Source organism: Pithys albifrons, chromosome 8, assembly GCF_047495875.1.
Source record: "Pithys albifrons albifrons isolate INPA30051 chromosome 8, PitAlb_v1, whole genome shotgun sequence".
Taxonomy (NCBI): domain Eukaryota; kingdom Metazoa; phylum Chordata; class Aves; order Passeriformes; family Thamnophilidae; genus Pithys; species Pithys albifrons.
The window spans coordinates 10,459,775-10,486,060 of record NC_092465.1 but is presented as its reverse complement, the minus strand read 5'-3'; the positions used below and the strand labels follow the sequence as shown (position 1 = coordinate 10,486,060).

The 26,286-nt window shown below is 40.3% G+C and overlaps 1 protein-coding gene across 4 annotated transcripts in view; it reads left to right on the top strand.

Annotated features, from left to right (window-relative positions):
- The window catches only part of KALRN (kalirin RhoGEF kinase), a 500,698-nt gene that overhangs the window by 291,216 nt on the left and 183,196 nt on the right, over positions 1–26,286 (top strand). For 2 of the 4 annotated variants that reach the window (XM_071561941.1, XM_071561942.1), the window contains exons 12-14: positions 1,886–2,077; positions 13,941–14,110; positions 19,962–20,136. In XM_071561941.1, the coding sequence (XP_071418042.1) occupies positions 1,886–2,077; positions 13,941–14,110; positions 19,962–20,136 (537 nt within the window). Of the gene's footprint in view, positions 1–1,885; positions 2,078–13,046; positions 13,114–13,249; positions 13,308–13,940; positions 14,111–19,961; positions 20,137–26,286 lie in introns of those variants that run through there. The other 2 variants (XM_071561944.1, XM_071561943.1) reach the window with 2 other exon arrangements.

The following is a 26,286-nucleotide window of genomic DNA, read 5'->3' as shown; positions in this document are numbered from 1 at the left end:
GGGCTGGTGTTTGAGCTCTTGTAGTGGCAATGTGTGAAAACCCCTAGAGTGGACTAGACTTTGGAAAATAGTGCTAGGTTTGGCATTTGCTCCAAAACCTATTGGAAGAGGATCATTCAGAAAGGATGCTGTTAAGTGAAACTGGACTCTAAGTCAGATCACATTATTTGGAACATTTTTTACAAACTCTCAGCTAAAGAGGTTTCCAAAAAATGATTATTAAAATATAACATTTTGCTGCTGTTAACAGCCTAACCATTGTATAAGTAGCCTGAAAGTGAGGGAATAAAAATTTACTATCGGTAACTGTCTCAAATATGTTCTTCACAGTCCAAAAGGAGAAATGCAAATAATGTATATTTACAGTTAGCCCTCAGAAACTGGGAAAATGAACAATGAATGAGCTGTTTTCTTTTTTTCTGCTTTTTATAACTGGAAATTTTTCCCCCATTAGACACTTAGAGGTCAGTGCTCCATCTCTGTATTGCATATTTTGTTAAACAACAACTGTTGACTGCAGCAGGATGTTATCTAAGTAGGAACAATGTGGCTCAATTCGTGGCTTTTATGCTTGACACTGTTCATTTAATGCTCAGCAGCAGTACATGTGTGTCCAGTGTTCAAAGGTAGTTTGTGTATATGCATCAGTTGAATGCATTCTTAAACCAACGAGGGTTTAGAGAGTGCTACAATTCTGCTTCTATTGATGTGGAGATTAAAATTCCCTGTGGGAGCAGCCTTAAGCCAATGCCGAGTAGTTCTGAAGAATTTGCTTTGTATTGGAAACACTCTTAAGTTGATATCATTGTCTCTTCTTATTTTTGTTAAGTGTTGAATACCACAGAGCTAGTGGCCTCATCTGGAGTGAAGAAAGCTTTTCTATGCTGGCTATGTTTAGTTTGCTGGGCATAGCTGACTAAACCATGGTACCATGGATATGGAGAAGATGATGGCACTCCCTGTCCATTTCTGCTGTTGTGTATGAAACTCTCTGGTGTATTATCTGTGTGGTATTTTCAGGCAGTGTGAACTAGGGACAGAAAGGATGGGCAGGTACTTTGAAACCTGAGGTAAGTTTGATGGAATTTTCCTCTGGTCCTCGACAGTGTGGCATGTCTTGGATGCATTGTGTTGCTTTTGAATTCTTCGGTTCACTCTCTGTAAAGTAGGAGTAGCACATCTCATACAGCAAGGGCCATGGCTATGAGTAAATCTATTCAGGACAGTGCGGTGACCAAATTCTTATGTAATGAAGGGCAAGTAAGTGCCTTGGACAAACTGGAAATGAGCATTTCATACTGGCAGCTGCAAGATAATCATGTAGACTTACTCCATTTAGAAATATGAGGCAGAATGGGAAAAAAAGTGGAAGGAGCTTGAAAACATGGTCTTCTCAAGCTGTCTCACAAAAGCCAGTGGAAGGCAAATATTTCATGGGGCTGAGACATCTCTGGCTAACATGATTACATGCTGTAATGTGATAGGTGTTGGGAGGCCGTTGCATGAGCTGGTGGCTGAGTGTCACGTGAGGCACTGGAGCCTTCTGAGGTGGTCAGTCCCATTTGCTTCATTGCATTATCCCTGAGAAATTGCAGGGAACTTGGAAATAAACAAGTGGGCAGCCCTGTTGCTGTGCCTGGCAGTATTGAGCTGGGGTGGTGTGTTTCAAATAAGAAATTATTTCACGTGTACTCAGGGATTAGTCTGTGTGGCTTTATACATTCTCCTCTCATAGATGGAGGTGTCAATAGCAAATATTACCGTGGTTTTAAACCCCTGATAATCACTTGCTTTCATGCCTTTGAAAGTATAAACAGCCTGTTTCAGGGGTTTCCTTGCCACAGTTGTATTACTCATACTGTGTTTCTTGCTTTGTTTGCTGTAGAATACATACACCAATGCAGACAAACTTTTGGAGGCTGCAGAGCAGTTGGCTCAGACTGGGGAATGTGACCCTGAAGAGATCTATAAAGCAGCCCGGCATCTGGAAGTACGGATTCAGGACTTTGTCCGGAGGGTGGAACAGAGGAAACTTCTCTTGGACATGTCAGTCTCCTTCCATACCCACACCAAAGAGGTAAGATGTGCATGAGGGGATTTTGTTGTGTATTGTAGGGTGCTGCAAGAGACTGGCTCTGAAAACTCAGATCATGGAGAAAACGCATCTTCACCACACAGGACTGATGTTATATAGTTCATTTCATGCCTGTAACTAACTATTGCAAAGAGGATATAAAATGTGCATGAAACATAAGAATGTTATAGTACATTAAAATATAGGGACAGCAAATCAAGTGGTGCTTAATTCACAACTAGAATGTGCTGTTAGAAAACAAGAATTCTCTTGCAAGAACGTGAATTTATATTAAAACATTAGACATAAACATGCCAGCAGCGTGATACGTATCCTCAGAGGGATTCATTTGAATGTAATGTTAATTAATGTAGCCATTATTATTAAGTGTTACTGGAAATCTTACATTGTTTGGTGAGGCAGACTTCACTTTTCAAAATAATTGCAAAAGAGCAAATAGTCACATAGTGATACACTGAATCAGTGAGGACTTAAATAAATGCTGTTTAGTGTAATTGAAAAATATCCAGAGATAAGGCTGTCTTGCCAGAGATACAGTGGACAGGACACCAAATGGGAGGCCACTGGGGATGTAATTAAAGCATACTTCACATTTTTCTGCAGACCAGAGGCCATTCAGTGGTGAGTGACTTTTACAAACAGGATTTCTGCTGAGAGAGATGGAATTAGTCAGGATGGTTGTTTTCATGCTCTGCAGCATCTGTTTGCAAAAGCACACTTGATCATGCCTGTGTTTGTTGATTTACTTGTTACAAACCAGGTGTGTGTAACAGACTTCAGTGTATTGGGGAGCCTCCTGAAGTAGGTGTGTGCACATGTTCATATATATTGTATGGAGAATGGAGTTGTAGCATGTCCATTATAGCTGTTGGTACATGAAGGTTTTTCTTTTATATCCTGCTTCTGCCATATAGTAAAATATAGTTAACTTTCAGCTTGTGAATACTACTGTTATTTTCAGAGTAGCTCAAGCACTTGCAGTTATACTGGTTTGCCGCTGGGGAAACGTAATTGATTATTTCCTCAGTTAAAATTATTTCTTAACAGTTTCCTACTGTGATTAACCTTGCTTCACCTATGCAGGTGATGACAGTGAAAAAAATAGATAGGCATGACTCTAGGAAGTTTTTAGTATATGTGTTCTATCATCAAAATTTCTTCTGATGGTTACTGGTACTGCGTAGCCTAATCTGGGTTTGGGAATTAGAGCTTCCCTACATTAGGGGTTTGGAATTGCAGGGCATTGTACTCACTTCTGTCCTTCTTCAACAAGAAGGGAGTTTGCCTGGTCCATACATTCAGTTTTAGCGACCGAGGGAGTGGCCTGAAGTTGTGTCAGGGGAGGTTTGGGTAGGATATTAGAAAGAGGTTCTTCACCCAGAGGGTGGTTGGGCACTGAACAGGCTCCCCAGGGGCAGCAGTCACAGCCGTGAGCCTGACAGACCTCAAGAAGTGTTTGGATGGTACTCTCAGGCACAGGGTGTGACTCTTGGGGATGGTCCTGTGCAGGGCTAAGGGTTGGACTCGATGATCCTTGTGTGTCTCTTCCAATTCAGCATATTCTGTGATTCTGTGAAATTTAAATCATAGCAGATGTCAAGGCAAAAAACCCTTTGGCTGCAGCAGTAAAATAGAGGGAGGTCTGAGGTCCATTGCTTCCAGTTTACCGAGGCATTCCAGTCACAGTGCTGGCACATGTCTCCCTGACTAACCTTACCCCTCCTACCTGCCATGTTGTTGTTGGACTATACTATGACCATCCAAAGCCATCACCTGGGAGTGTTTTGGAGCAAGGAGAAAGCAGTTTGCTTGGTATGTTAACCTGTTTAACACCTGACACATTTTGTATTATTCTAGAAGGCGTTATCAGTTACTTAATAAGAGCCATCATTATTGATTTCATACTTTGTAGTTCTTAAAACTATTTCTTAAACTATAAACAACTCTTACATCCTTTGAAATGAAAAAAAAATCCCTTCTTTTTTTCTTTTTGCCTTAGTGCAGGAAACTGTAGCCTGGATGTATTCTTCATCTAAGTTTCACAAATCCTCATTATTCCATTTTGTATTAATATATTGAGACAGAATTGGTGAAAGGGAGAATTAAGTAGAAAAAATCAGTCTTACTGACACTGTTTTTAAGGAAATACTCTAAATATCTTCCTGCAATGAACACGTTTCTTCTGACAGTCTTCCTGTCACAGAAGAATTGTGTTTCTGATGTGATAATTCCCAAGTGTGGATGAGTTCATTGATTGTGAACTTCTCACCGCTTCACCTGTACTCTGCCCACCTCTTCATCTCCACATGTGACTGCTCAGATTCCCAGCATCTGAGAAACTTTTAACAGCTCTTGTTTTTAAAATGTGATCTTATCAAAGAAGTGTTTCCTTTTGTAGTCTGTCATTCTAGAATTTCTTCAGCATTAGGGAGTCATTTCAATGCAGATATCCCATGGGCAATGAAAGTTGAGTGGCTTTTTTATACTACATTAGACTTGAATCACTGTTCATTTCATGTGGAAGCATTATAAGAGGATTCCTTGTGCTAAACACAGACTTAATACAGTTGAAGGAATATGAAAAATACTCTCAATTAAGCATGACAATAATTCTGATTTTTTTTAAGTGACCTTAACAATACATGCAATATATTTCTGGTATGGTAATAACACTTTATAACACTTTAAAGGCATAAATTTAGAGCAGTCCCCTTAGTGATTGCCAGTGCCATAATTCATGAGTATTGTAGTTGTTCTATTACTGTGCCTTTAAACAAGATTTTGTGTGTCCCACTGTCCTACAGTATTCATTGTGCTCTTTTAGATTGTAGTCACTATTTTCATACCCTTTTAGAGCAAGGCATTCCTGATGGTGTGAGCAGAAACCTGGTACCTTGGAGATCAAATCCAATTATCTGTATGCCAGGGTAAAGTTATAAATTATTATCAGTGGGATAAATGCATTCAGCAGTCTCATACCTGAATAATTTCTCTCGGGATTAAGTGTGATTGAATTCAGGTTTTTACTGCAGATCTGAATCAATTATTGTCAGGATTGCCTGATCTTGCACTTTTATCACAAATCTCAAGATAGTTGATGTTTTTCTGCGAGGTTTCAGCTGCTGGGATCAAATGATAATACAGGACTCTTGGCTGTCATTTGACTTTGTGTGAAAGAGAGTAAGTTTTGAGCCTCCTAGAGAGAAGGTTGCAGATGTGATAAAATCACACCCTGAAGAATCAGAAACCTCAAAGCAAATAATAAAAACATCTTGTAATTCATTGTCTGAATCTTCAAATTTTAGTGTCTCACAATTTTATACTTAGGATTCAGGAGTGTACTTACCAGTCCAAGTATTAGAATTTAGACAGGAAAGAGCACTGTCACCATTTTCATATCATTAAAAAAATTTTAAATACTCTTGCGTAATTAAATGATGATTTAAGTGTGTTGTGTTACTTGTTGTAATGGAGGATAATGCAGTTGCTAATTTAGGAGCAAGAAGGAACTTAACTGAATTTGGATCCTTTTACAGTATATGGGTCTTAATTTTACTGCAAAGCAGTTCTGTGATTGTTTCATAGCTCTTTGGGGCATGAAAAGCATGTTCTACCAACATGCTTCTCATTTCTCAGTGGGCTTCAGATTACCAACTCTGCGCTGAGTCCAGCAGGACAGCAGGATAAACCCAGAGAGGTGGAGCAGTGTTTCAGGTCCTGGGTCCTCAGTGGGTCAAAAGAGCAATAGGACGAGGTGCTCAGGGCTTGCAGCTCCATGTGGAGCCTGCCAGGCCTTCCTGGCCCACAGAACAGAAGCATGGGTACAGTCAGAAAATATTGAATGTTGAGAAAAATGAACTGCCAGACTCTTAACAGGTTGTTACTGAACGTGTGCAAAGTGGAACTTTGGCAGAGGGCTGCTGAGTGACTACATTTGGGAAAATTTTCACAGGAATGACATAATGTATGTTCTTGACATTAAAGCTAAACTCTGCAAAATTTCAAACCCTTGCTTAAAAGCATGGAGGGTCTGGAGCACCTCATTTGAGCAGAAATAAAACTAACACAGGCAAATAACTTCTTTTCCCTCTTCCTCTCATTCTGGACCTTTTACCTCAAAATTCATCAAGTTCAGCCTTAGGCAGATACCTGGTATGGAAAATTTCACTCTGAACAGCTTTTCTGATAAGTTCATGATAAACTGAGAGTGAAGTCCTGGACCATTACGTGTCAAACAACTTACTGTACTGTAACAAAAATTCTTGGTGGTCAGGAGGTCACCTTGGTCACCCCACAGGGATCAGTGGGGTTACTCGAGTGAGTAATGGAGGGAGTCTGCCCTGTCAGTCACAAACAGTAACAGTGTTTTATCGCAGGCACTGCTAACTTAATTTTACTTGATAGCCAAGACCTGTGAAATTAAATTCTCTCTGCTTCAGTTGAACATTGTGATTAGGAGATTATTTCAGTGTAGATCACTAATTTTGACAGGGCTTGTTCCTCACTTTGAGACAGAGCTGCTGCGAAGCAGGGAGCAGAAAGCTCATGGGGCTGAGGTCAGTGGCTGTTGACTCTCCTTAGAAGAGCTGACAGAATGTATCGAAGTTAATCATGGAGCAAACATGACAGTGGTTCTGGGGTATATAATGTAATCCTGTCATTCATTGTAAATTGACCCAGGACTCAAAGTTAATGTTACTGAACTTAAAAATTTGTTGTTTGACTTTTACTGCTAATATTGACCTTTTTTCAGAGCAATCACCCATTAGAGAATAGAGATTTGTGATGTAGGAGATACTCAGTTTAGCAACTCCACTTGCTGGCAAGTTCTGGAAGTTCTGAAAAGGTCTTGTTCTCTGAATATCTCCACCACAAAGTATTTGCCTGACACCCTTGCACATTACTCCTGTCCTGGACAGTGCTTTTGTTCCTCTGGGACCGAGGAAGCAGGACAGCTGGGGTGGTGCAGGGTGCCCCTGTTTCCTGTCCATTTTTTTGCCTAAAAGCACATTTTTTTCATGAAGGATTAAGAAGCTGGGAATGAAAAGAGCTGTGGTATCCTGGCAGCACATCCCGCTCTTGAGCAGGGGAGTTTGAAGCACAGCCAGACCACTAGTGAATAAAATTCTGCCATCTGTCATGGCAAAAAACTGTGAGACAGAATCAAAGTAATAAGAATTAAATGCTTGTAAATGCAGCCACATAAACCAAATGTCAGGAAGTCAAACCTGCCACAGAGCAAAGGCAGGGACATGGAAGAGAAGTTCTTTCCACCGTTCTGCCATGTGCTAGCCAAAGGAGTTCTATAGACAGCATCTGAGTTCACACTTAGCTATACATGTTTTCCAGGCTATTCACCAGCATTGTTGCTGAATGATGGCTCCACTGGAATATTCTCATTGGCTTTTGAGGGCCCTTGCACGTTTTTTGTGTGTTATGGAGGTGGGTCTCCAGCCTGCATGCCTTGTTTTCCAGATGACAATGGTTCATGCTGCAGCTGGAAGGGATTTTTATGAGCATTTTTAAATAGGATGTGCCAGCTCTCATTGAGTACCCTTTTATTAGACACATTAGTGCCCATTGTGCCGATTGCCTGAAGCTGAGGAAGATAAGCTTCTCCCAGTTCCCATGTGTGGGCTGTACTGCTGCATACAACACAGTGTAATATGTGTACTGAGGAAATGTTCATCAAAGCTACTTCTGTAATTCACTCCTGTAATTCACTCATCACTCTAAAGACACATTCTGTTGCACTGTAAGTGCTCGTGTGCAATAGAGTTATGCAAGGAGTTTAAGAAGGTGTCAGTGTAGTGGTTCAAGTCAATGGATTCAACAAGGTTGTTTGCTTAGAGAAAGGTCCCACAGTTTGTTTAATCCTTAACAAGTTTCAGAATGATTCAGAATTTTCACGAATTATTTATTTCTGAGATGCCTGGGGCATATTGCACAAAGTTGCACAAAATGCTCCAAGCAGCAGATCAGGGTAAGACTGCAGGTGGCCAGTCACTGCAAAAAGCACAGAGGACAGAGATGGTGCAACTTCCATTTGAGACATAAAGAAACATTTAGAACCAGTGAACAATTAAAGGAGAATGTAATGGTACCTGCATTTATTTCAGTAAATTCTGCAGTGTGGAAGCTTCTCCGTTTCCAAATTGTACTGTATGACACTGGTGTAAATCTGAGTAAATCTTTGATATAGGAAGAACTTTTCTAAGCCTGTTATCAGTATGATCAAGTGCGGAATTTGCTTGGTACAGTTACTGAAGTTAATTACATCCAGATTCATCATTACAAACAGCATATTAAAATTAGAAGAGGAACATGTTTTTACAATTTATGATGGTAGCAGAAGAAGAACAGGACATGGACATCTGATTCTTCAGTTATAAGCCAATTTTCTCTCCTAGAGGAAATAGTCCCTAAATACATTTACATGACCTTGGGCTGGGGATCTACACACTCCCTGATGTAAGCTTAGCTACCCAAATCATGTTTCCCTTGAGAGGAGATTATTTTGTGCTGTATCAATCTGGTCCATGCAGGTCTTGGAAAAAACATCAGATGTTTAGGCAGGGCAAATCCTTTTGCCATAGGCAAGGCTACTAATTAAAAAGTGTCAGCATACAGAAGCACCAGATGCAGCCCAGCCAAGGATGAATGTCAAGAAATTGGCGAGGGAAAGGGAAAAAGCAAGAAAGAGGTTAGGAAGAGATCAGATGCATATTTTCACAGAATGTTCCCTTTCTTTCCACTCATCATTTCTTCCCAACTGGTTTGGTGGTATCTGACAACATTACTTTTCGCACCAGGGAGTCTCATCCGTTGTGTCTTACCATGGAAGTCACTTATTGTGGCATTTCATATATAGCGTTTGGTCATATCCCATCCTGTCACATTTTATTATGTGTGCTGTCATTATGTGACACTTCATTGGTGGCACGTGGTCACTTTGCGGCTTGTCGTTACCGACATCGTTGTCTGGGTTTCTCTTGATGGTTCCACAAGACCTTGAACGTGACTTTGGGCAATGCTGTTGAAATATGCTTCCAATTTGCAACAACCATCCGTTCTTTCAGCTGAAGCAGGACTGGATGCATTGTAAGTGTGAATAAACATCAACTGATGAAAGTTAAACGTGCTGGAAAATTTTACTATCTCCAGCATGTTGGTGTGGGGAAATCAAAGTAGAACAGGCAATGTACTAAAGGCTGTGCGGTGAAACCAGATGCAAAACCTGAACAGGTGCTTAAACATAAGCTCAGACTGAAGTCCTGCCATAAATTAACCTGAACTTGGGTTCTATGTGACTTCTCAATGCATATCATGAAAAAGCTAAATGTTACTGCTCAGGATAGGTTTGTATAAGCCTGGTATAGTACCAGAGGAAAATAGGGCTGATGGACATCTCTCAGTGGAGCAATTCTGTTAGAGTTTTCTTTTTCCTCATCCTGCCCTTGGTTCTCTGAACACTTAAATTGCAATTCAGGGAATGGCACCAGAGTCCCTGTATTTCAATGAATTCTTCTGCATTCTGCTCTAGTCTTCATTGCTATGTTGAATCTTCACTTGTTGAGTGGTCATGAGCATCCTTTTGGGACCTGCCCTCCAATGTGTGATGCTTCTCTGACATAGTAAAGAGGTAGATCATACCCTGGAAAGTTGCTTGTTCCCATTAACATCCATGTTTTGAATGACTAGCAAAAATGCTGTACAATGGTAATTTTCATATATTGAACTGTCTGGTTCTGTGCTTTGCACTGGTCTCATTACTCAGTGTTTTTAAATTGCTTTTGATGGGATTATAACTCATCTCTGTCGTTTACAAATAGCAACATATAAACATTGAGTGTTTAATAGTTATTTCAATCATGCAGACAAGATTTTCTTAGCAAACTCTTTAGGTTTTAAATTTTGTATGAAGTGGTCCCTTGCTCTAAGTCAGAAACATTAATTTCTAGGTAACAGGCACAGATGTCCTTCAAACCTCCAGTAAGTGGTCTCATTAAGTACTTGAGGAAAATGAAGGGTATTGCATCAGATGAAATAGCTGGGAATAAAGAGCTCTATTATCTCTTGGATGGAGACAAAATGCGTGTGTTTTATATCCAAGAAAGATGTAGAAGTTGCTGCACCACATGAGAGGTGTCAGATGCTCCCCCAAAAGAAAGAAGGAATGTCATTCTTCTTTTCCACTGTTCTAAGAATCAGAGGAGAATTAATTTTCCTGTTTAAAGCCATGGTTACCTTGATAAATAAAGCCCCAATTCTGGAACCTCTGTGGACCTTCAGCATGAACATTTTAGGGCTAGGTATTTGCCTGAGACTTCTGCGTAGCTGATAATTACAACATTTTTACATGTGGTTTGCATGAGTCAGATTTGTGGCTGGATCTCTCTGATAGACTTTATTCAGGTTTAACCATTAATGCATTATATTTCCATATCCAACTAATCACACCAAAGCACAGATCAATCAAAAGAAGCAGAAAATTTATTTTTCTGTTTCTTCTTTATTGTTTTCCAGGGTTCTGTATTTTTGGTTTAGTACATGTTAAGTAATACAGTGCAGAAGTTACCTCCTTTTCTGGATATGTGCATCACTGGCAAACTTAGTCAAAGTCACCACATGTGTATGTGAAATATTGCCTTAATATGCGAAATGCCTGCACAAATCTACATATGCCCTCTGTACAGGATCAAGTGATACCTTAGCAATAGTTTAGAGTGTGTAGGTAAATGGGACAAGTGCTCACAAATTTTGATTGTGCTAAGAATAAAAGAATTCAGTTTCTGCAAGTGTGAAATAAAAGTGCTGTACAATGTGTCAGATTTCAATTAAAAAATTGAAACAGTTCACTCAGTCTGAGCTGTATCCAGCTGTTTAGAGTAGGTCACAGCATGAACTGGAAATGCACAAAGTGACTTGTGATTTGGGACTTTAATAGCTGAGATTTTTGTTTAAGTGGTCAAATAGTTGCAGTGGAATGAAACATCAATCCCTAATAGGGAGTGATTTTCCTGAACAGTGGCAACCAGGAAGTGATTTCTATTTTGTAATTAAGAGCTCTTCTGACTCTGGTGTTGCAGTGACAGGGGAGTTCACCTTTTCATTGCTGTGGCGTTCACAAGTGGGGCTTGGTAGCAATTTATTTCAGGTGCTATTAGTTGTAGCACATAACCTGGGAGGTTTTTGAATCAGGTTCCTATTGTGAATTGCTCCTGAAAGATCTTCCTAATCTTATTAATATTGACTGATTCTTTGTATTAGGGTTTCCTAGGGATTGATGGAGTCTAGAGGATTAAAGGCCTCTGAGTCAAGGATGACCTACATTCTGATAGATTTTATTATGCAAATCCTTACAGTCAGAGGTCATTAATGGAAACATCTGAAGCTAATATGAGTTAATATATTTGAGTGCTCTCAGAAATTAATGACTGTTTTGGTTCCAGGTGAGTACAATACTGTTTATGTTTAAGTATTTCAGAACTGTTTTGATTTAGAAATGTGCTCAAAAAGTGATTTAGGACCTTAAATGTCAAAATTGTTTTGGCTGCTGGCAAAAGTTGGGTTCTGGAGACGCTTTTGCAAACAGGATTTTCCTCTGAATTTGCAGTGGGGTATTGGAAACTTTCTTCTCTGCCCTTTCTAATGATGATTTCAAGAAAACAGCAGATGCCTAACCTTGAAGCAAGTTCTTGACTTCATGTTCACTTTTCTAAAGGAAATTCCCGAGCTTTTTTGGGTATCTTAAATAGAAGAAATGAACAGAAAGAAAGTAAAAATACTGGCTTTCCCACCTCAAAACAGAAGGATCATTTATACACCTAGCCATTTTTCTCTTCTGTATTTGCAGTGGGCTTTATTGCTTGAAGATCTGCTAAGCAGAAAAAGTAATATTGCTGAACAACCTGTTCTCATCTGTTATAGTCAGTCCAGCTGTCCCTACTCTTTGAACGACAGCAGGTATTGGATCAAAAGTGGAAAGATTCTGAATATCATTCATATATAAAGGAATTAATGCATTTTCATTTATGGTGGCTTCCCAAAGTTCATCACGTGGACCTCAGGCAACAAATTAAAAAGCTCTCCATTTGGCTCTTTAAATATGTTTTCATTCTTTCATTTATTTCACAAGCCTGACTACTTACTTATATTTGTTTCTTTTATTAATTGTTGTCCACTTATACTGTGCCTTTTTCCCCAAGAATGTGAAAATACGTAAATACCCTGAGCAAATACATTCCATTTCAGGCCAATAGTAGGACAGGCTATTATGATTATGCCATTTATGAATAAACAGAGCTGTTTACCCAAAATATTCAAAGCTGACTTTGAAAATCTATCTGAAAAGCCTTCCACTTAAGCATATGTTTTAAAACTTGTTTTTATAAGTCTGTCAAGCAAGGAAGTCAGTAGTAGAGGCGGGGACAGATCGCAAGATGTTGGGCTCTCTGTTTTCTGGTATCGTGAGCAGAGCTGGGACATGTTCCAATTTTGACTATTTTGGTTTAGATCAGAGGGATGTCCTTGAAGTCCTTATCATGTGTATAGTGTAGAACTTGGTGGCTGGCCTTAGGTGTGGACCCTGGCTGTGAGAAGCTTTGCCAGCTGGAGCCTCGGATGTCCCTGATCCTCTTGTTCTGTGTGGACATGCAAAATTCACAGTCTAAGAAGAAATGCTGTAGGATGGGAATGCAGTGCCACTCATTTGGAACACAAATGTTTTACCAGCTCTTTGCCACCCACACGCATCTGTCGTCCCCTTCTTGTGCACCCCAAGGTCCCTGTGAGCCCAACTGCTCTGCAGCTCCCTGGGACAGCGGGAGAAGCTGCCGCCAGTGCCGCGTCCTTTGACATTTCCCAGTGCACTGGTGTGACGTGTTGTTTCTCATTCCTGTACTTCTCTGCTACCTCGCAGCACATACCAGCAAAATGTGGGTTAATGGGGCAGGCATGGCACAGAAAAGAGGCTCTCTGGTGGAGTCATTAGGATTTGCTGGCGGGCTGCCAGCTCGGTAGGTGGAATTTTACACTCACTTTTCAGAGCAAGCTTAAAGGGGAAACCTCCGTTCGCTTTAAGCCTTTACAGGCAGCAAGAGGCTGCTGGGACATGCCTGCCCCTGTGCAGACCTCTGATGAACAGCTGGCTGGAAATTCTCATCTAAGCGCTTGCAAATGATTTGTTGCTGTGATTGTGGTTTTAAAAAAGGTAGTCAAGACTATTTAAAATTAATGGATCTGCATGGGGTTGATTGGTGATATTGCTGTCTCCTGTGTTTGGATTTTCCCAGAGTTAAAATGCAGAGTCTGAAGTGCATTTTGAGGAGGGTGTTTCAGTGTTAGAAGCCCCCCAAAAAAAAATCAAAAACAAACCCCCAAATCCTGGGAAGGCATAGCTGAGCAGGCACAGCTAGACTTCAGCCAGTGCTGTGCATGCATACCAAAGATTTAAGTGTGTTCTGCAACAGGCTTTAGCTGCATGTGAAATTAATAGCAGCTGATAGCACTCAGCTCCTGAAAGGGTTAGGTTATCACAGCAGTAGGAGGTTGTAATTTGTTATTTGTGTAAAGAGTTAATCAGAATAATATAATTAGTTATTTTCATAGAATAAACTGAAATTCAAATTAATTCTTGAATAAAACTACCTGATAATTGTATTTATCTTACTGTCTTGCTTTACATGGGCTCAGTAACAAATGTATCTTTTTGTTTTTAGAAATTTTAGGTAGTTTTCATGTAAAACGTGCAGCCCTAGTTAATGCCTATCGATCTGGAATTAGAGAGCAAAAGGGTTAAATCTCAATCCCTCTCTGATTTATATTTCCCTCCCCTCCTTCCCAGCTGTGGACATGGATGGAAGATCTGCAGAAGGAGCTCTTAGAGGATGTCTGTGCTGACTCTGTGGATGCTGTTCAGGAGCTTATCAAGCAGTTTCAGCAGCAACAAACAGCCACCCTGGATGCTACCCTCAATGTTATTAAAGAAGGAGAAGATCTAATCCAGCAGCTCAGGTAAGCATCCACCTGGAAGGCAGGTGTTGAGAAGTCTGATGCATGCCATGGTTTGGGGGGTGTATAAATAGGGAACTGCCAGATAGGATTAATTGGGAGAGTTTATTAATTCTTTGCTTATTTGTAATTCTTCAGATTTTTTGAGTGTTTTATTGAAATTACAAGCAGTGATTTGTGTGGACTGATTAGAGTAGTCTGTGGCTCAGCATGGGTTTCCTGTTTGACAGAGAGATTATTTATAGGCACAGTGAAGTGAATTGAAACAAATGTGTTTGAAGTGAATATTTTTCGTTGGTATTTATAGAAGATTGTTAAATTGTTGAGAACCAAGGCCTTGTGATTTATGTGGTTATTCCCGACGTAGAAGTGTATTCCTCTTAATAAAATACACACGTGTCTAACAGTCTTCACTATTTCATTTTGCATGCAGCACCCTTCTATTTATCTTTGTCTGTGTGAGGTTTATTCATAGTGTCAAAGAGGCTCTTATACTGCTGGTTCTACTTGCATTATGAATTAAAACAGCTCATTTTGCCTGATTTAAAATACACGAAGAGACTAGTTCCAAGAAGTTGGGGTTTGTTTTTGGTTTTTGTTTTGCTTTCTCAATCTGCAAGCATCATCAAATGAATGTTTGCAGAGTAATTGAGAAATCTCTCTTTGTTTTTACTGTGCTTTCCTGTGCCTTTAACTGTTGACAGCAGTGAAGTTTTCCTGCCTTTAAGGGGTGTTACTGAGTGTCAAACCAAGTCCAGTGCATCACTTATTAATTCGATCTTTGTATTGTTACAGGTTACTCTTATCTACATTGTGTTCTGTATACATGTATAATATGGAAATCTCTCAAGTCTTATGCATTTCACCAGGGACTGTCTCAGAGAGTTAGATCACCCTCCTCACACTGAGCTTTCCTAATCTGATGCCTTTACTTCCCACCTGAGAAGTGCAGGAAACCATGAGCCATGATAGGAAAAGCCTAAGATGCTCTAGAGCTGAATGGATAATGAAGGGCCCTGGTGGAGCTCTGCCCCTAAGAGCTCTCCTGGAGTCCTTGAGCCTTTTACTACTGCACGTGCTGAGCTTTCCTCTGTACTTTTGCCTGTCATTCTGGATGCAGAGTGTTCACCGCTGAGTCAGAAAAGAGGTTTGAGAGGGCTTCTCTAGGTTTTGATTGTCATTCAACCTGGGGCAGCCACACTGGAGAGCCCATGTAAATTCCCAGTCTTGCTGTATTTGGCTTGCCTGCATCACAGTGAGGGGTCGATCTGAGCTCTGGTACTGCTTGCCAAGATTAGAGCTGAAGAGGAAGGGTCAGGAGTAGACATAGCTAGGTTCCATTCATCTTCATCTTTACTGATGAGAAAAATGTGAAACAAACATGCTGGGATTGGTTAGTGAGCTGCCAGAGGGGAGCGGGTTTTTGCTAGGAATGTATGTCTGGACAGCCATAACAGTTCAAAGGTCTGCATGGTAATTTCCCTGTATGCAAAGAAACTGTTTGCAAAGTTTAGGGCAATTCTGCGAGATCACAAAAATGGCAGTGAAATTCTGGACTAAAGATTTTTGGTTATTCTTCCTGCCTGTTGGCATAGCATCACTTCAGTGTGACTGCCCATGGAAAAGTGCCTGAAAGGGACACTCTATAAGCCCATCACCTGGAGTGGTTTGTGGAGTTCCAGAAAACGTTTGTATTCAGCGAGTCCTGGTTCTGGCTGTGGGATTGGCCAAAAGGATTTTTGCCTGCACCTGTCAGTAGGAAAGTGGTGTATAGTGGTGGCCAGGGTAATACCTGGAGCTGGAAGTCAGTGGAGCATGGGGGAGAGGTGAACTGTGAAATGGTGTGTGGGACTTCAGCTTTTTCTTAATGTAAACTTATCCAGTTCTTAGCTTCTGTCTTTGAAAACAGATAGTGGCCTCAGCTTTGAGACTTTTTTTTAGAATTGGTGTTATACCCAGATGTTTGCAAAATGCCAAGGCAGGTTTTGTGTCAGCTGTGTTTAACAGAGAAATGCTGGGTTTGGTGTCTGGCTTCTGTTCTGAGCAGTGAGCAAGGTGGGACAAGGTGAACATGTTTGTGCAAAGCGATCCCCTGCTTCTGATAAAGTAAGACCAGGCACAGAGAGAACAGCTGTCTGGAGGATGAAAGCCCTGAACACATGCAAAGGTTTGCAGCACTGAATGTCAAGATGGTCCGATTCAAGTGTTGGTTTGGAGCACTCTGACTAACTCCAAAGCTTGTAATGGGATCCTGGACTCTTTCAAAAAGTGAGGCAGAACTGCGTGAAAAAAACCATGAAGCTGCCTGTCTGTGCCCACTCTTAACAGTTTTTGTGGCTGCTGGTGACAGTAAAGAACACACAGATAAAGGAAAAAAGGAAAAACTTGAATTGCTACAATCTTTCCTTAACACAAGATTGCATTTCACAGTATGGATCACCTTGTACCTGCCGTGAAGAATAGCTGAAGATTGCAAACGCTACAAAGAGGGGAATGAAGCACACTGCTCTTATCAAGCATGTCATAACACAGGTTAAAAGCAATGAAATTACTGGAGCTTTGGAAAATTTTACATTTCTTGTCCTTATCTTTGAGAGAACAGATATTGCTTTAGAGAAGATCATTTGTGTAATAGCACTCTGTGTCTCCTGCAGATAGGTGAAGGAAAGCTCAGCTGCCTGAACCAAATGCATTGCCTGGGACTACTTTTCACACAAGGTCTTCAGGGCCTCTGTGACTACATCAGAGACCATACCTATCAGGAATAAAGCCGGCCTGGGTGCCAACTCTGTACGTGTCATGGTTAACACTGGAAACTTTTTTCATCTTCCTTATCAGTGTTTTACTGAGGTGATCACCATTCTCAGCAGCCAAGGCAAAGCAAACCTTTTGAACTCCAGTTCTTTTGGTGCTGCTGGGGGCAATATTTCTGCTCATCTGTGAAAGGCAAAGCAGTGACTTGCTTCAGTGAGGTGTGAAAGAGCAGGAGTGTTCGGGGCTGAGAAAAAAAGCCAGTGAGGAGTTCTGTTACTTGCCTATTTTACAGTAGTTCAGCATGTGAGCTTTTGATAATGGGTATGTCTCATGGAGCTTTCTCCCAGTTAAAGCACTGAAAGTGGTTTTAACAGTGTTCATTTTGAACAAACTCAGCAGCAATATACTGAGTTCAATCTTCTGTTCTTCAAAGTTTTTTCATATTTTTTTCCCTAATAATTTCCTTGAATTTTATAAATCTAATCCATAACCTTTCAAAGATTAGTAAAGATCTTATATTAATTCTTTCTCAGAATTTCTCATCACCAGAGCAAGAAACACTGTGGCAGAAGCATTCCAGTCTCAGAAGTGTTTTTTTTTTTTCTGGAGGGAGATCTTTCCCAAGCCAGACTAGCCAGGGATTGTCAACACCTTATCTGACGAGACTGCTAAAAAAATACTAGATTACTACACTTAAACCTTTGTATTGCATCAGTCACAGAAATGCAAGTGTGGCTTGATTTGAAGAGTGAAATGTTTAATGAAAAGGAATTTCTAAAACTAAATGTGTCTCAAGTCCCATGAGAGATTATTCAACACCGGTCTTGAATAATTCATTCTGTCATTTAGATAATATATGAATAGTAATAATCCTGCATTTGAATGAAGACATATTTCATGTCCTTTTATAGAAGACAGGTGCTGACTGAAGGAAACAGAACTTGATTGGATGCAGCCTCAGATTAACCTCTAGTTTCAAAAATCTCACCTAGTTATTTTCATCTCTCCTTCCTCTGTACAGCTCTAATATAGAGTCAGAGAGAAACCCTGTAATCACCAAGAACTTGAAAACAGACTGACAGAGTGAGGCAGAAACCACAACACCCGGAGAAAGCAATATTGGTGTAATATTCCCTTATAAGCAAGGGAAATTGGTCGTACTTGCTTCAGATTAATGCTGGAACATCTGAAGTTCAATGTATCAAACATCAAGTATTTGAGGAAAAAGAGGGGAAACACATCCAAAGAGCTAACTACTGTGCAGTTAATAGTATTCTGTATTTTATTCTGTAATTTTATTCTTAGACTTCAGATGTTCAGGCAAATGCTTGTTCTTTTCCCCTAAGGTATATACTGAAAACAGAAAAACACGTGTGTTTTGTTGCCTTAGTATCTCAAGGGTGTGTTTTAAACGTAGCTAAAATGACTGTGTCAGTGTCTAGTTCAATTTAAAGCACATGCAAAACATTATACTTGGTTTTTTCTCAATTATGCTCGCTGACAGGGTTAACTTTGGGTTGACTGTACGTTGTTTTGATCCGACCCTACGTGATGATAATTTGTAAAGAGCAAAGCATGAGCATTTCAGTCAAGTTCCGTAGAAACTACAAATACTTTGCTGTATGTTTATGGAGGGAAAATTTGACCCAGATAAGGGGAATAAGAACCTAAAAGTTGGAAACACACTAGCACTCTTCCACAGTAGGGAGACTCCATGGGGAACCTCTACTCAGCAGCTTGGCTTTGCTGGACAGAAGAATGGCTCCCAGTCTCATTTGGTCCCTCTGAGACAACCTGGTGACTTGGCAGCATTACCTGACATTTCACTTGTCTCTGTGTTGTCAGCTGGGTCACTGCACATGTGGGAGTTTGTTGGTTCACCCATAGTCTGACATGTGCTGTTGGATTTGCAGTTGTCCTCTCCATCTTCTCCAAGGCAGAACTGGAGACTGATAGGAAATATTGATGGGGAGACCTGCTTGCTTACCCACCTCATCTTATCATCCTACCAGTGCACAGGTCTTTCCAGCTGTGTATTTTGATAAGGTGTTTTGTTTCCTTGGTTTAAATATGCCAAATAATGCAGCTGCTATCACAGACCTTTGAGCAGGTTGGATGGAGAAAGCCATTGCATCTAAATTTTGTTTTAGCCAAAGTACCAGGACCAAGATTAAATTTTGGCCTCAGAGTTTCCTTTCTGGTCCTTCTGAAAGCTAAGGGACCTTTTTTTGAACATTCAAGGATAAATTTCAGCTCTTTATGTCTGCATACCTAATTTATCCATAAAACAGTCACTGAAAAAACATTTGCTGAGAGCGTAACACACTGTAAGTGAGCCTATTAATATATATGTGAGAACACAAGTAGAAAAAGAACTGCCAGGACTGTCCTATGTCCATGATAAGACTTCTTTCAGGTACGGCAAACTCCCCGTTGGTGCTATTCCACCAGTTTAAAGGGTTTGCTCCCTTCTGCTGCCCGTATATGGAAAATGTAAATGGAGCAGTATCTGACCTGTCATGTTTCATTTTACTTACCCCAGTGAAAAGACCAGTCAGAATCTCTCTTGGAGTGTTTGAAAGGTGTTTTCCTTCAGTGGAGTTTTTTGCACTGTATTCTACATCCATTGCTATACTACATAATCCAGGGGAAATCAAGACATCACTACCCCTTTGACTAAAATACTCGTAATTTTGATTCAATTAGTCCATAAGTAATAAATGCTGAAAGTTAACTTGTGAAGGTCCAAGTGGCTAATTACCATCTCTGAGTTTGATACATGTATAGGCTGGAACAGGTCACTCTGTAGGATTGAAGGGGATTGCCAGCCAGTCTCCTCAAGAGAACCATTGAGATCGATGTACCATTCTCCTCCCCACCCCTCTCAAGTGTGTAAGGTCGCAGTGTCATGTTCAAACTTTGTGCCATGCTTCAGAGCTGGGTTTCAGTGAGTAGAAGAGATGAGTGTTGCCCACACCTTCCCTCAGCCCCTTGTGCTTGGGTTTGCTTCTCAGGATCACGCAGAATCACAATTGTGTAGTTCTTGCTCTTTTGCCTTCCTTAAAGCTGAGCTTTAACCCTGCTCTCTGCCTTGCTACAGGGACTCTGCTGTTTCCAACAATAAGACCCCCCACAACAGCTCCATCAGCCACATCGAATCCGTCCTTCAGCAGCTCGACGAGGCCCAGGTACAGATGGAAGAGCTCTTCCATGAGAGGAAGATTAAGCTAGACATTTTCCTTCAGCTCCGGATTTTTGAACAGTATACCATTGAGGTAAGAGCTGGCTGCATGACCTGGGACCAGGGCCGTGGGAGACTGAGTGCATGTAAACTTGCTCTCTTAGGGTACAACAGGATTGTGCTCAGCTGCCCAGTGAGGCAGAGAGAGGGAGTTAAAACTGCATTTTAATTCTGCCTGTTGAACGTAAAAATGCCCTTTAGAATATAGTGCTAGAAGGCACTGAAATAGATTCATGTGCACTTAGCTGAGATTCCTTATGCTTCACAGAGGAGATTTATAAGATGCCTGTGTTACAACTCCCTATTGACAGGAGTCACTCAGGAATTTGAAAGTTCCATGTCACTTGTGAGTGAGGTTTATCTTTTCAGATACAAACAAATATATGATTTAAACCATAGAGTGAAAACCCATGCAATGCATAAAAGGAAAGGATATTTAAAAGGTGGGCTGTTTAAGCATCACAGTGTATTTATTTAAAACAGAAAAAAAAACCAAAACAAAAAACAGAGGGGTAAGTTAAAGTACATTTTTATGCCCTTAGGCAAAAAAAAGTCTTTCAGTTCTGTTTTGAAATCAAAAGTTCTGTATGGAAAACTCATAAAAACATTAATAATTGAGGTATTCTTGGGCTAAGAAACTTTTTAAAGAGACCACAGCCAATCTCAGTAGTTACTTGCTGTAAGTCTGATAGGACATGAGGAAGAAAGAACAACATGTAAATTAAATTGTGCACACAAGATCTGTGAAAGACTCATGTCAGCACTTGTGTTCTTTTTGGGGGTGTGTTCTTTCTGCTGTATCCCACTGGTGTTTGCTCAGTTCATGGGTTGCCTTTAAGTGTTTTATGATGATACATTCCTGAAGGTATTCTTTGTAAATCTGTGGGTAATCTCATGGTGGATACGGGTAACTAATGGGACCCTCAGGATGCTGTGTTGTATTTTGTGTTTAAGACGTGGCACGATGAATTATAGTGGAATAAAATGCTGGAAACAGAGGTGTCCTGTTTCCTGAAGTGTCCTGTTCAGTAACCGGATGCCAGAGATAGAAATCAATGAGGACTATCTGAGCTTTTCTGTTGAGACTGTGCAGTTGGGTATTGTACTAAAGTCTGTCCTACAGTGCTTGTTAATTATGTAAATTAGAATAATTTCTTTTACTCACCAGTTATACCAGTTATATGCAGCCTCCTTGATAGTGAGAGACAGTATGATTTGTATGTGTGTATAAGTTTAAATGTGTGTATTTCTTGTCAGATAACATACTTTGCCGTAAGAGTAGGATCTCCTGTATTTAAATAGGAGATATTTTGATACATGTGATGAGGCAAATAATGAATAATTGAGACTTTTACTCTAAACATAGAAATGGATGTGAAGGCATGTACTTAAACATACCTATATATGTCACCTGTTCCTTTGAAAATGAAGAAGAGGGAAAAAAAAAAGAAAGAAAACCAGCATGTGCTTCTGAAACACCCAAATGTGTCTGTAGGCAGTATATGGTGAACTCATGTGAGTTATTTGTTAATATCTCAGCCTGCTTCACTACAAAGTCTGAATTTAGAATCACACTGATTTATGTAAAGACCTTAAAAACCCAAAAATTAAAATAAATCACCATTCTCAAAGTATTCTTCATAAATAGTCTTTCAATCAAAGATCTCAAAGACTGTTACCACCCCACATTGCTTTACTGGTGAGGAAACTGAAGCATGAGGAGATGATGTGACTTGCACTCGTCCCCTCCATATGTGATGCCAGAATGGGAATACAATGTGGATACCTCTGATTTGTTTCTGCATGAATCCTGCTTGTGTGTATTCACAGAATTGAGTGGCTGTGATACATTAAAATATTTAAAATTGGAAGTGTGCTTCAGAGTCTTCTAAAATCAGATTAGCTAGAAAGGATTTTAAAGCAAATCACCACTTCGTTGTCACTGCAGATTTGCTATTTGTTATCATATGAACATCTGAATTCCCTCTGCAAGATTAATATTACAGGGGAGCCTGAGAACATGTTTCATAGAGAGCCTATGGGCAGATGATTTTATTTATATTGCTCCCCTTTCTGAAAAAAAATTATTTTAGAATAATTATGACAATTTATAATTGAAAACACAATGAAAAATATATCCAGGTCAGTATCTTCAATTTTATAAGTACATTTAGAGCTTTAAAAAGAAAGGCAATTTGATGGGTAATAAAAACAAAGGCATTTGGAAATAAAATATTAAATGAGACACGTATGCTATGCATTTCAAACAACAGCTGAATTGGCTCAAATTGACACAATAATGATCCTTAGAAAGTAGATTGCAGTCAGTTTCCTCAGCTTTATAATAATTCCAATTCAGTAGGAAACTGTTACAGGAATTAACAGAATTACCTCATGCCATTGTTGAGAAACAAAAAGATTTTTCATCACAATAATTTAAAAGCAGGTAGTATTTCTGATGGTTGACTATTCCAAGCTGTTGAGAGGAAAAAAGATGATGAAATTTAAAACAGGAATATTAAGTGGTTTTTCTACTAAAGACAAGTAGCTTGAGCAGTGAGTAGAAATGTATTTAAGTTTTAATTTTCCATAATAGCCTAGATCCTGCATAGATTAATAGTGAAATAATGTGTACCAGTATGATTGATTGTCAAATGAATTTCTCCTAGTCTAGATAAGCCCCCTTCCATCTGTCCACAGAGCAGTGCCATATTGAACACAACCTTAACAAAAGCCCCCTACCTGCTGCTGCTGTGTTAATCCTCCCTGCACTCACACAAACTCTCTCCAAAAAGTGGGCCCTCCTCTTCATCCCAGACTTGAACAACTTTGTCTTGTCAAGCACTGAGTTTCCCATTTTCCCCCCTCAGGTCTGTGCTCTCACCCTGAGTTCTCGGGTTCTTGTGCTCCAGAGAATCCTTTAAGATGAGGACCCTTTCCTGGCAACTCTGGTGAGAGGAAGACTTGCATCTCTCTGGTGGGAGCCAGAGGGATGCAGCTGTGGGAGCCCATCTGCTTCCAACAGCTTTAGGGAAGGCTGTGCCTTAGAGTTACCTCTTGAGTTGTCTCTTTTCATCCAGTGCTGGTACTGAACATTTTTAATTCTGCTTATTTTCCCTGCTTTTTCTCTCTCTTTCCCCTTTCTAATTAATAATGCAAACTGGAAGTATCAGGATTTTTAAAAACTCACAAATGACAATTGAGTGATTTGCCTTTTGTTTTATTTAGAAAATATCTGATTGCCATTTCTTCTTTGGAAATTTTCCTGCTGTGATGTTCTCCCCAGATATCAAAATTCGTGCCATAGATCACATAACCCTTTCCTTTGGCACTCCTTCCTAAACTTGCACTGTACCCATCTGCTTAGTAGCCCTCCTGGTTGTTGAGCTTTTCTATAATCTTCTCTCTTGACAGAGATTTGGAGTCTAGACAAACTTCAGGATAAATGATTACTGCACAAGCAACACTTACTTCCATCTATTTAGGCATTATTGGATCTTTTCTTGTACTTCAGTGAAATCTGCCAACTGTTGTTGCATTTTTATTTTTAGGAGAAGTATTTTACTTTAAAATATTTCTGTGGCAGAGCAGACCAGCTGTGTCCATTTAGGACTTTTAAAGAATTCTAAGCTTCACAGGCAGCTTTTGTGCTGAAGTTGAGTCATGGCCATTTTAGTAGATATGAATTTGGATACACACTCAAAGGCACAAAGCATGTGCTGCCTGCTCTTTCTTGCCTTAATCTCATTATATTGACTGATATTTACACTCTGGGTTCTTGGGGCAAATTATGAAACCCAAACTATGGCAACACCTGGAAACAGACACAGCAGAAACATGAGAGAGCCTGGCTGTCCCTATGGGAGGCTGTTCTGCCTCTGGCTTTAACACCATAAAATGACAAGCCATTTTTATTTAGGAAACATGTCTAACTCTGATGCCTGATATGTTTTATTCCTTAACCAAGTCACTGTGTGTTTCAAGACAAGATGGAATCATCAGGATTATGTGGTTGGTCTCTCAGTTGAAGTCTGTATAATATGGAGTTCGTGCAGCCAGCCAGGTGACCCAGGAGATTTCCTACAATGTGAATGTGGGAGCTGATCCACTGCAAGGAAATGGGGTGTAAGACTCAAGGGACAGTAGCTGGCAGACATGAGCCACAGTGCACTGAGTATGTTATAAATACAAAGCACAGTCTTGCTTCAGAGTTATATCCTCAGGAAGATCTGTCAAGTATATTTTGTCCCTTGCTTCAGAAATAGTAATTTTAAGGCTTATTAACCATTATTTGAATGAATAGTAATGTACAAAAAAATGCTGAGTAAATGCATAAGAACCAAATGGTAAAATGCAGTGAGTTGCAACCCCTAAAAAAATTACTGGCCTCCAGAGTCTTTCCGCACATTTTCCTTTTATCTTTTGTAGAGAGATCATCAAAATCGACTGTAGGTCTCTATAAAATGCTTTGACTGAGAACAGGAATGATCTCGGCCAGTGCCTGTCCAGCAACAATTGTTGGTTACCTCCAAAGGAACTTCCCTTTCCCTTTGTGAGAAGTGCCCAGCTCTGTCCTTTGTGTGCGTTGGTTTTTTTCCTAAAATGCGTAGAGATCTGTGGAGTCCGACAGAGCCTGTGCACTGTAGTTTTAGAGTGATGTGGTTCCTACCCCAGGATAGTGCTGGAAGTGATTGAGGGGGTTCCCACTGTACAATATAAATTTGTTCTTGTATGCTGTTTACTGTATCTCAAAAATCCCCATGATCACTAAAATCTTCACCTGATGGATATCTAATTTTCCACTGTTCAATCTCTTTGGCTTCATTTCATCTGCTAATTAAATTTTTCAGCCTTGATTTCTGTTGCTGGCTCTTCTGGCTGTTCACAGCCGTCTTTGAGCACAACTTTAAGAGAAAATAGGAGCCAGCTTTCACAGCAATTCATTTCACTGTTATTTACAACTCACTTGAGTTTCCTATTCCAGGTTTATAACATTAGCAGAATCTTTCAAGTGAATTAGCTGCCTGCGTGAAGGTAAAAAGGTGTTTTATAGCCCCCTCACTGACTTAGAGCTGACACTCAGGTATGAGTTTCTTTGTTAGAAATGAGTGTTACAGAGATTTTGAGATAGATTTGAAAGAAAGAGAAGGGTGAGAGAATTTCAGCCTGTTTTGTTCATGACCTGGAGTCCTATGTCTCATGCTTAGTGAGTTGTTGTTTCTCTTTTCCATCTATTCCTAGTTTTCAAATTCCAGGTCACTTCATTTTAAGGAAAGGAATGCTCTAAGCTGTTCTGGGCACCCTGTGTTTTGGAGCCAAATTCCATTATTTCTCTTGATATTTTTGGGATTTAGGAGTCAAAAGCACCAGAGCAGAATCATCACTGTGACAGTCCTTTCACACTTCAGTGGCTCAGGTCCCTACTAAGCCACTGTGGCATCTCTGTCTCTTGTCAAAAAAACTGGGTGACAGTATTGTCATACTGCACAGTGTCAGCCAAAACTAAGGCCTGAGAAGGAGGAACAGCAAACTTTCTGCTTATGTGATCTGCAGAAGTGACAGTTTCATTTACCCTTTCCTACCTACAGCTCCTCTACCATATACCTTTGGTATTAGTCTGCTCCTAAATCCACTTATACTGTCACATCCAGACCTCTGTTCCTTCAGCCTGCTCTGAACACTGAGGCAGAGCCAAGTGCTGTTGAACCTTGGCATTCCTGGTCCCCAATCTCTGGTATGTGCCTTAGAGATCTGATCTCCCCTCTTCTATAACTTCCTTCTGCACTCACAGACACTCCTTTTGCATCCAGAAGTTAGAAGTACTGGGTTTTTTATTCCTTCCTGGATCATATCCAACCTCTCATCTCATCCATCCTCAGTCTCTGTCAATCTCAGCTGTATGGCTGCCCTTTTTTTCCTCTTGAAATGAGGTAGAAATTCCCTTTTTTGTACAGATCTGCTCTGTGCCTGTGTGACTGTTCATCCTGTCCTGCCTCATCTCCATGCTCTACCCACTCTTCTTGCCTTTGCTTCTCTTCCTACTTGCACCCTGCCTCCTACGTTTGCTTGTTGTTCCCAGGCATCTTTACTCCTTTTTAGATCCCTCTCACAAGCCCACTCTCTTGGTGTTCATAGCTTCTGCTCCCAGGATAGAACTTTCTTCCCCTCCTCCTCATATGCCCTT